The 11,534-nt window shown below is 42.6% G+C and overlaps 1 protein-coding gene across 1 annotated transcript; it reads right to left on the bottom strand.

Annotated features, from left to right (window-relative positions):
- Nucleotides 1–263: 263 nt before the first annotated feature.
- On the bottom strand, nt 264–10,618 carry rragca (Ras-related GTP binding Ca). The gene is made up of 7 exons (XM_076280460.1): nt 10,230–10,618; nt 8,336–8,539; nt 6,994–7,193; nt 4,930–5,044; nt 4,470–4,612; nt 3,199–3,347; nt 264–2,771 (listed from the first exon to the last, which is right to left on the bottom strand). The coding sequence occupies exons 1-7, from the start codon at nt 10,410–10,412 to the stop codon at nt 2,617–2,619; spliced, it is 1,149 nt and encodes a 382-aa protein (XP_076136575.1). The 5' UTR covers nt 10,413–10,618; the 3' UTR covers nt 264–2,616.
- Between the last annotated feature and the right edge of the window lie 916 nt (nt 10,619–11,534).

Below are 11,534 nucleotides of genomic sequence, written 5' to 3'. Positions count from 1 at the left end.
GGTGGGGGAAATCATGCCTCCTCTTTCTCCCTTTTTTTACATGAAATAGATTGTGTGTTCACACTTGAATTTGCAAATATAAAATGTAAAATCAGAATTATCCACATTACCCTCAGTCTACGACACCTGGTATGTTGCATCCATAGAATTATGGGGGTGAAGCTACATTCGTTCATGTTGGTTTAAATCATCAACTGACCATTTAATTTAAACTTCTTCGGACAGAGTAGATTCAGTATGCAAATAACAAGAAACCAATAAGATTGCTTTTGTTGATAATTTATTGGTTGCATTGCATGACGACAGTGATAAACAGTAAGGAGGGGTGGATGTGGGTCGTTGGGGTGGGGGGTGAGAGTCTGCACCTTCTCAAGGGCAGTCCAGGTGTGGCGAGTGAAGACATTAAACTCTGAATCCATAGATGGCCACTTGGGAGGAAATCTGAATCAAATCCATGCTGTTTTAATAAAATATATACTAAATGTGACGAGTAACCTATGACAGGTTAAAATGGCTCGCTGCGATTAAAAAGCTCTGCCTGGAAAGAGAAAGGCACTAACTTAAGGTGTTTACATGTTTATTGTCGTGAACATTTACACCTTGGGCAGAACTTAGGACAGACACATGAGAAATGAGAGCAAGCAAGAATCACTAGCAAAGGGTGACCCCACTGTTTCATTAACAAGTGATTTTGGTCACGATTCTTTTCCAGGATTTCTTAGAACTGTTAGTGCTGATCCCTTTCTAAACAGTCAATGGCATACAGATTACAAGAACTGTGTGTATGTATGTATGTATTCAATATTTTTTTCCATGATTCCAATTGATGCAAACATGCAGAGAAAAGATAGGCCAAGGGAATTTTGTCACACCGTAGGTGACGTGTCTGGTTAAACAGTATCCTATGCTATTTTGTCAGACACTTTAGTGAAATACATCATTGTGAAATAGGTGAAACATGGACGTTAATTACGTCGTTAAGCCTTTACTGACAACTTAATATACTGCTACAGACACCCTGCTCTGACTCCAGTAAGCAAAAGTGCAAAAATGGCATAACATCAAAGAACATTCATAATTTCTTGGTTCTCCTGTGCGCTTGGGGGCGGGCTAATAGCTGATCAGTGCCATTTGTGTTGCTCAAAGTTCCCCTTACATTCTCGAAAGTAATCTACGTCACAGTGATGCCGTCATTTGCACCAAAGATGGCGACTAAATTTGGGAGCATCGTCATAGAGGGTATCCTGGCTTCCGATCATAGCTATGGCACTGGCATCCGTAGTAAAACCAACACATTTTGGAATGCATGTCAGCATCCATGGATGGCCATCCAGCCTACTCCTAGGCCTCTGTCCATACACAACAAGCGTCTCAACAGACTCACAAAGTGGTTTCTGCCATAGACATTAAGCTACCACAGTTTTGCTGTGGAAGCATACTGAGGAAGGGCTCCAGATGTCACAACAGCTTTGGGCCTTGAGTCTACCCTATATGCCTCTAAATTCCACTAGTTAAATCAGTCGCTATATTCAATTAATCAACCACCTTGTCCTCATTCACTCCCTGATTTCGCAGGTACAAACAATACACGTCTGTTTCACTCTCTCGCTCACGCTCACACACACACACACACTAAAGTATGATCCCTTTTCAAGCTTGACAATCTGAAAATATGAAAACAAAAAAATGAAGAAAAAAAAAATCACAGGAAAGGTTTGGGGTGCATTGAGTAAAGTGGACAACAAGCTTGCAGCAAGCAAGCCAGCTTGCAAGCTCCATCTACGTAAGGCTTCGGAAGGGTAGGCCTGCTATCTGCAGGGCTAGACTCCAAGTGGCAGAACTCATCCCTGTCACCTACTCACATGCGAGTCTTTACTTCCCTTCCTCACATCCGTGGACAAGCAGCAAAAAAAAAATATTATACAGCAGATTCAAGAGGCTTCTTATGTTCACCAGATGGCGAGAGAGAGAGAGAGAGAGAGAGAGAGAGAGAGAAAGAGAGAGAGAAGATAGTCCTTGCAGGGAAGATTCTGTGTGCTTTCATTAATATGTCTAACTATGTTTCTCTCATCATCTACTCACACTTCTGCCCCCTGCTGGTCTGTTTCCCTCTCCTGTCCTGCCAGACAGTGTGTTAATGCCGTTCGTTCACGAAAAAGAGATTCGGCAATCGTCCCTCGCCTTCTCTTTTTGTCTCGTGTTCCCTTCCTCATCCTAACTTAGCAACACTCAGAGCTCTGGCACCGCTCCCTTACAACAGTCTTTTTTTTATCTTTTTAAAATGATTTTCTTGATTTATTTATGTGTTTAGTTATTTTATACTGTGGAGGTAGAGTCTCTGTCTCTGTCCCTGTACGGGGGGTTTACTCAGGTGCTGGTTTTAGGGTGGAGGGCAGGTGGGGATGGGGTAGGGTGGTAAGGTGGGGGGGTTATGGGTGGCATAAGGACATGCCCCTCTGCCATCTCCCTCTCCCAATACAGCAGCGCGCATTCCTTTCCTTCTCTTTTGCCTCCTTGCATTTCTTTTGCCCCATTCCGTTTCTTTTTCCGTTACATCTTTCTCTCGTCCTTGTGTGGTCCGCTCTTCCTCTTTTTTTTGTGCCAGGCCGCGGTCTTCTACACCGTGCTGCGCGGGGTGCCGTTGAGTGCCACGCCTTTCATCAGGCAGGGCGTGCCCGTCGGTGTGGACACTGTTCGCGTGCTTGACATGCCCACCTCAAACACCTCGTGGATGGCCTTCCGGAAACAGTGGAAGTTGTAGTCGATGAGGCCTACGGGACACAGCAAGCACTAATAATGGCACTCTGCTTTTATTGGCCAATGGTCATGTTTGTACAGTGATCATAAAGCAAACAACATCTAGCGCTAATCTAGGTGGACACCTGTGTCGTGTGGACAATAGTCCCAACAGTAGCTATCAATGAGACGTGACACAATGGCCAACAGCATTTACAACTTATTTTCCAGATTCATTGTATACATATTTAAATACATCTCTCAGTCACTGGCCACTAATGCCATAATAGCATTTTATTTCATACTGACAATATCAAAGTGTTAAACGTGTGTAATTTAGTTATTCAGACGTATTCCTTACTCAAGACACATACAGGACCAAGTGCTCCGTACGTCTTAAATCATTTAGCGTAGCTGGCAGTAAAAAGGCACCAGAGTAGTGTCAGAGGAATGACCGAGTACCTTTGCGCTCAAAGCTCTCCTCTCGGAGGATGCAGACGAGAGCCAGGAACTTGGTGACCTCCTTAAGGTAGAGCACTGTGGTGTTGTTCAGCTTAATGATAGCCATGGACTCCTTGTCATATGCACTGCCACTGCCATCCTCTTTAAGACTGGAGGAAGGGAAGACAGACACACACACACACAAACACACACACACACACACAATCAGGGTTTCTATTTTTTTCATTTAAAAATTCCATACTTTTTCGATTTCAAATTCCAACACTTGACAGTAGATTTTTCTAATCATATTTCACCACTTCCAGCTTCCAAACTGTGTTGGAATGTCTTTTCATGGATATTTTGTTTAGTTCTCTGTAGGTGCAGCATACATATGATAGGTCACTGCTGACAAAGGCCTAAGACTCTACTTCAGACACATTTTTGGTTGTAATAACAGGGTTATCAAATAATACAGTGTCTACTGCCTCTAACTTTTACCAAATCCAAGTGGATAAAAAGGCCGACCAAATTGTGTGTTTGTAAAAACACAATCATCTACAGAGTCTACCAGCACTTTAGCGGAGAATAATAGAGAAATGCAAATATATCAGTGCACATGTACATGCACACACTAGTGTAGGGCACTTACTATGGCCTAGATTCAACACTGAAACAAATCACGCTGTTGAACATCTCGCCTTGCTTAAAGTCAACAACATCAAGCTGACTCTGGTGAACCTTTTCTCACACGCTCGTGAACATTTTGGCAATTTCATATTTCAGAAAATGAAGTACATGCAATAGTCTAGAAAAAAAATTTCCCCCATAACCTTTTTCCTTTTTTCCATATTTTTCTTCAGACATGGAAAATATTACAAATCAAATTCTCTTCCTTTCCATGACTAAGAAACCTGAGTTATTCTTCAAATGCATTCTAACAAAGAAACCACACTGAACTGAGAAGCACTACCACGCTGCTGTGTGTATTTATAGAAAATAGAAACGCAAACACTCACTGCTCGCGTTTCATGAGTTGAAAAATAAATAAATAATAAAATACTATATATATCAAATGGTGTAAAAATGAAGATGGTATCAGCCACACTGCCATATCTCAGCCATCTGTTTGGCAATCTCCATTTCCTTCCCCCTATGGTTGGCCTATCTATCAACAACATTTGTAAATGGACCAAACTTTCAAACTTTGTAGTGGGGATTTAAAAGTTGTTTTTTTAGATGAATCAAACTATTGTCACATGAAGGACATGCTATCCACTGGGCCAACTCACCCATAGATACAGGACACATCAATGACCACGTCAATCATGTCACAGCACAACTCATACGACTGCATGTCCACCGGAGAGCTGTCTGTGGCAATGTAGATCTTACTAACCACATCGAACAAAAAAGCCTTCTCGATCACTGAATTCTGTTGCAGACAAGGAGAGAAAAAAAAAAGATTCAACTTCCTGGAAGTTAATAGTCATGCTCAGTGTGAACATAATTCGGGGGTTAAAAAACTGTGATAATTTAAAAAAAACTCCCATATCAGACGATGCTGAGGAATACAAGCACAAACTTCAAAACAGAGACTGTAGTTAAAATAGATTAGACATAACTATATCAGATATCCCATATTAACAGTAACTTGAACCAAACAAAAACTTACTGGAGCGTTCATGTACAAAAACATGCTTAGCCTTTCAAAAAAGAAAAGATAGCAAAAGTGCAAAAATTAGTACTTACCGATATGAAAATGTTTAGAAGATTCTCCAGAGTCGGCAGCTGAGGGATCAACTTCTGCACTACTTTACTGAAGGCTTCGAATATAGAATGGTCGTAGATACTCGTCAGATAGAAGCTGTGGCACAAGAGAAGATAGAGGTTAGGACAGATCAGTTTCAATCAGGCCCCATGAGAGTACTACTACCTCTAGACATATCTGAACAGCAAGCTGGGGGGGGGGGGGGTGTCCAAGAAACAATTCTCCAACATACTTCACTGAAAACCTCTGTTTTGAGTAGCATTGAGTAGTAGTAGATGCTCGTCAGAAACTATGGTGCAAGGTAAGACAAAGCAAATGCCTTGTAATCTTGTAATCTATCGTATGAAGGGGGGGGGGGGGTGTTAGGCAGGGATCACATTGACTAGAGGCAAGCGGCAGATTTCCTATTGTTCGCTATGGTTCGGCAGCCGAACAGTTGGAGCGGCCACGTAGTGCTAGCATTTGACACACAGTATCACATAGGAGTGAATAAAAAGGCACTGTGGCCATTAGATCATGGAGTTTGGGGTCATGGTGGGATGCCTGGAGACGTGGTTCATGGCCTCAGCCTCATACAGGCCTCACCAAGTTCAGAGGTCCGATGACCGGAAGGGTCAGTGGTGACGTGCCACTGCGGCACGCGACCCAAAACAGTAACTCGTTTGTTACCCGACTCCCCACCCTACCCCCATCATCTACCAGTACGCACAAACACACGCACACACGCACACACACACACACACATACACACACAAACTGTTAAACCAGAGATGGACAAGAGAAGACAGAACACACAGAGACATTTGACTGTGAATGCTCTGTACTCCACTACTTCACAAGCCACCTCAACACAATGAATGGACGCAACGAATGATAAAGATGCTTCATATGTAAATGAGTTACCAACATGAACTGGAGAAAACATTAGCAATCCTACTTCAGGGATGAAAAAACTAAAAAGCTAAAAAGACATCCTGTTCCGTCCATGAAAATGGCCATTCTCGTCCTTGTAAAATCAAAACGTTTGAAGTCAGAAACCACCAGTTTATTATACAGTCACTTAGGCGATTGGTTCTTATGTGTGGTGCACCGTTTCCATGACAGCAGTTTCTCTGGATCCAAACAGTCTTTCGAAGTAGCATCGATACCATACCAGGCAGAAATATTGCTACCATGGCAAACAACACATCATGGCTTCGGTACTCCATTGCAGAAGGTAATATTCGCGGGAGCAGGACTAATGTTCTGGCTCGGACACCGGGTCAGGGTCACGCTTAGTCTTATCCCTTTCCCTTTTCCGGTACAGCATGAGCTTCACTGACTTTGTCACAGAGGTCAAAGGGGTCACAGGGGTCACGTGGGTCCTTGGGTGTCCGCACAATAGCAGCGTGGCGATCTGACTCAGACGTCGCAGCACAGAGGAGAGGCCTCAGAGGAATCTGGCAGAGCGGACTAGAGAATGCAGAACATGTATTGTCTGCGTGCAAGCTACTGTGCCACAGTGTCCCATCTAATCATCTAGCCCTCCAAACATGGCAGGCGACCGCAGTATAGCTACAGCTGTTGCCATTGCGCCACTTTTTGCACCTCACTGTTAAAGCTCAACAGCTTTCGTAACTACTATCCCCTCATGCATCGGGCCTCTTTGACAAATCTGTGGCCTTCAGTCATGCATTTGTTTCAGTTGGTCTGCAATCGTGCCCAGTTTTCTTGGAAATAGCTTTGCTGAACAACAGGCTTTCAATGACACCAACAGGATTAACACAAGTAGCATAACCACACAAGCTAAGCTTGATGTGTGGATGGGAGCCAAATGCTTAACACACTTAACAGGCTTTTTCCTTGATTCAGATAGGACAGTGGAGAGTGACAGGAAACAAACAGGAGAGAGATAGGGAGCGATCAGGAAATGACCACGGGTCATACTCATACCCAGGTCCCCATGGACACTTGGAACCGAAAATGGCATGGAAACAAACAAAAATGTTGAATCAGTACAATTCCTGACGATGTCTATTGTGTGTTGCAAGTGTCTCACCACCCACCTGAGGTGCAGCTTCTCCAGGCTAGCGTCTGCCAGGTCATCATTGGCCCTCTGGTTGATGTCCCTTTGTGTCTCAATCTTGTGATCGTCGGACAGGCCGTCCACCTTGTGGATGAAGACCTCGAAGTTGATCTCGGGGTTGACCCTGTAGGCCCGCGACACGGTAAGGTGAAGCCGCCCCAGAGCCTCCACATAGTCATCCTATACGGCAGAACAGGGGAAGGGTAGCAGTCAGAATGAAAAGTGCTTGTTTGTTTACCTGCACTGTTTGTTTAACAGCGCAATTTAAAACACAAAATCATACTCATAATCAAATGCAGTCTTTCCTGATTCCCACTGGTTACAAGCCAGATTTTCTCAGACTCAGAGAAAAATGGTGTCAGAACTGGGTTTTGGATTAGCGTCTGACAAATAAACTTCAAACACAAACATGGATACGTTCCTACGCCAAGTGATCAACAGAGCTGAACCATGTGACAAATGGTACTTGAACAAAGAACTCATTACTGAAACTGATACGCTTGTATTTAAAACCCTTCCTCGTGATCAGGTGCTGCTGAAATGTGTGAGTTGTGTCATAATCCAACACCACCACATCAGGCAGACTCACCATGCCTAACAAGTGGGCAGATTTTCATATGTGCATGAATAGGTGAGACAATACTTTTAAAAGAAGTTAACATAAAGGTAATGAATATCCTGTCCTTCGGTCATCATGTTTGGTTGTAGTTGGTTACTGTACAGCAGTGTGAATCAGCTTTACTGCATGTTGAATTTTAAGAATATATATTGACATACAGACCGTATTCATTTAATGGCAAACATCCATGTCATGTGCTGAATGCCATGACTGGGGTGAGGCTAGCCTTGACGAGTCTGACACACTGGCAAGGTCTGATGACACTGGTGTAACCTGTGTTCATAACTCACTCTTTGTCTTAACAGTAAAATTAAGGATTTCATTTCCTTATGACAACCAAATAGCTTCGTCTGACTCACAAGTAAGAATACAAAACTCAAAGAATCCAAAGGTGTCAGAGAATGTGCGAATGGTTTGTCTACAGATCTCCTTAGAAATGGTCAACTCTACGATTTCACCTTGAGGGAAAGCATTCAGATCCAGCAATGCCACAGTCTGCAGGGCTTAAAGCAATAGAAATGTCTGTGCCTGAAGTTTCAGACATTTATGAGGACGTCATATATACTGTAGTCTCATTGTCCATTTTCAAATCTTAGGCATACCAGGTCACGCCTGAATTAATGCACGGTCCCTGAACACTTTAAGCCCCCGAGTCTGGGACTTAAATGAACTTCAACATCTCATGTTTAACATCAATCTTTACCTGAGCATCAATGACAAATATCAGGGCCCCCGTGCCTCTGAAGATCATCTCATAGTCGAAAGTGGGGTCAAAAAAGTCCACCTGCCCAGGAAAGTCCCAAATCTGAAAATTGACGAAGGAGCTACTCGAGATGTCATCCTTGTAGATCTTGTTAGTGCTCTCCAAGAACAACGTCTCGTTTGGAGACATCTTGTGAAACACCACCTAAGAAGAGATAAACATTTGAGATCAAAGCAGTTTTAAGGTAGCTTGGTTAGTACGCAGACCTTCTCAATTGTAAGTGAGAGTAGGTCTGGAAAAGGTTCACTGACGTACGACTTCCAGCAGTGGCATAACTAGCAGTGAATTTAAACTTAAATTGGTGCATTAAAACTCTTACCAAATCATTTCAAAAGCGTAGCAATCTCGCAAACCAAGGTTTTAAATGCAGTTGTTTACTCAATTCCAAAGAAATACACGTCAATGCCGGATTAGCAATTGTATTTGAGTGTCTGTGTTTTAGAGACATTGGAAAAGGGCTTCAATTGCTTCTTGGCCAGACAGACCTGCAGAGCAAATCTCAAATTTGCCAAAGGTTTGTATGGGTATTCCCAGGCTAGTGTTAAGGTGCTTTTAAAACAAATGGGAAATGTTCCAACCACTCAATTTAGGCCAGTTAAAAAGGCAATATGCAATATGAGTTTGCTTAAGGAACCCAACCCAAATCAAATGACATTGCTCACTCACCAGAGTAGCCCAGGCATTGAAAACACAATGAAGTGCTGTATTTTTTTTGTCTTAAGAACAACCTTTTCCTCAGTTATGAAACATGTTCCGTTGGGTACAAACATTTTATGAAACCAGTTTCCATTTTCAGAGCAAATTCCCCTGTGCACTGATTCATATTTTATAAAGCACTTTAATGTCATTTACCACACATGAAAAGATATCTTGCAAAAAACAAAAGTGTAGATATGTGATTAATTATTCATCTGTTCGATTCAGCTTTGTCAGGGAAAAAGCAACCAGATAGACCTTTTGTCAAAGTGCTGAGATTAAATTAACTCTGGTCTGTGGTAGTCCTAGCCTAGTGTGAATTACACTGTTAAACCCTGATAAACTTGCTTTGCCTCACAGGATATATGGAAATATTGTTTAAAGTGAAATTAACTATTAAAAGTAATACATTAACCCATCATCATTGGCAAACGCCAAAGTTCAAGTTATGCCTATATCAATTAATTAATGTTTGTGGTAGCAATTATTGTCGGACAACAAATTGTTATCGAAATTACTAAAACACTAACTGTGCGTCTGTCATCTCGAGGGATCCGTCACGCACACAGAACACATAACAAACAGTCATCGCTCCTCTCCGTCACGTGCCCTGTTCGCACCGGATGAGTGCCACTAGGCTACCGTCGGAGTAGGGAATGACTTGGATTTATGCTTCTTCATGCAGCTAGAAAGTTAGCTAATGATTAAGCTGACTGATTGACTACGAACCTATATCACCACGTATTGGGGGAACTGCTTTTACGTAATGACACTATAAGATTCATGGATCGTATAATGCTGACACTACATGTAGGCGAGGACATAGGGACAGCAAGCTAGCAAGCATTTGCAAATATGACCATTACATAGCTTGCTAGCCAGGTAGCCAATTTGCTGCGGTTACTGTACTGCAACTGGCTGACTGTATGCTCAGCAAGTTAGTATTTGTACCCCATTATGGATCATGCTTCTTCATCACTGTAGCCACCGTTAGCTGTTTAGCATGCCTGGGGATAACGTTATGTTTGGTTGGTGATATAATCGCCCAAGCAGGCATCAAGAATACACTACACAGATGAGCTCTAGGCTTCAGTGCTAACTTCGCTCATGTTTGCCAGTAAGCAAGTGTTAACGGTACCTTTTGGATCGAAGACTTGCCACTCCTTCGCAGCCCCATCAACAGTATTCTCGGTTTACTGTCTGAGGGTGATGGACTGTCTTCGATATCGGCCTCTTCCTCCTCCCCATAACCAAAATCTTTTGGGAAAGAGTCCGCTACCCCAAAGCTATCTGCCAGTGGTTCTTCATACTGTATCGACATTTTGACCCGACGACGCTCGCTTCCCCAATCCCCCCCTCCCCCTTTCTATTAACTGTGGTCTGTTATGTAAAGATTTCTTCGCCGTTACCTATGTCCATCAAATACTGGTCAGCGGGCATGGGTTATGTCTGAGAAGATCTCTACAGAGCAGAGATAAGTGATTCCCCGTCTCCTTTAAATCGTCAGGTCCCCAATGTTTCCTCTCCTGAAACGAAAGCTTGATCTGGTCCCGCCTTAAAATGCGATTGGATGTGTAGCAGTCGATGTCAACCACCACTGGTTAAAATATGTGTCATTCATTTACAGGAGTTGTTAGGTGGGCCATCCCAAGTCATGTGTTTTTATATCACCTGACTTGGCCAGTCGGCTGGCTGGTGTGCAAGGCATGGCTTGTTTTACTGACCTTTCACCTGGAGAAAATTTGTTTTTTTCCAAATTTACACTTAAGACATAACCTAACGTGCAGAATTGGTGATTCAAAAGGATTATACACTTTCGTAACACTAGAATTTGACACCTTATAAAGTTCAAGTAGCCTACAATGTTAGAGTAGGCCTAGGAGTTAGCCTGCCCTTGCATTTAAAAGCTATAGAAGCGGTCATTTATTGTAACCTAGCCTACTCAATCTTTTATCATTCAGTTACTTCCAACAGTTAGATCATTTGCAGTTCACTATTTCACCCCTGGATGGCGCAAAATAACATTTTCAGACTGCCCAAAACTTTGAAGCATGGTTATTTGGTCACTCTCGTTCTTGATACTGTCAACGTTTAATATCCATGTATATGTATAATACAAGTGTGGTCATATGCAGCAATATTAGACAACAACAGGCCTAATGTTCCTCAGCCCTCCAGTATGGTGTTTGTGTGCTAAACAAAAAAAGGAGGCCCCTGGTTAAAATCTTAGACAAGCCTTATAATCTGGGCCTGGTTTTACAAATTTTACACTATTAAATTTAAACCTAAAATATACCTTACTGTACTGTAGGCATTCCCAAAACCTAAGATAAGTAGAAGCTACATTTGGAATGTCTGGAGTGGACCACTCTTAGGGCTGTATTTTGCACCCTGGCGCATGGCGTAAAATTCGTTTTCCACCCGCGCAAAGTTTAATTTCTTA

Source organism: Alosa pseudoharengus, unplaced genomic scaffold (genome assembly GCF_046254945.1).
Source record: "Alosa pseudoharengus isolate Yale_2024_CS ecotype anadromous, Long Island Sound unplaced genomic scaffold, YU_APseudo_1.1 YU_APseudo_1.1_scf_12, whole genome shotgun sequence".
Classification (NCBI taxonomy): Eukaryota; Metazoa; Chordata; class Actinopteri; order Clupeiformes; family Clupeidae; genus Alosa; species Alosa pseudoharengus.
The sequence above is the reverse complement of the archived record's forward strand: the minus strand, read 5'-3'. Positions and strand labels throughout refer to the sequence as shown.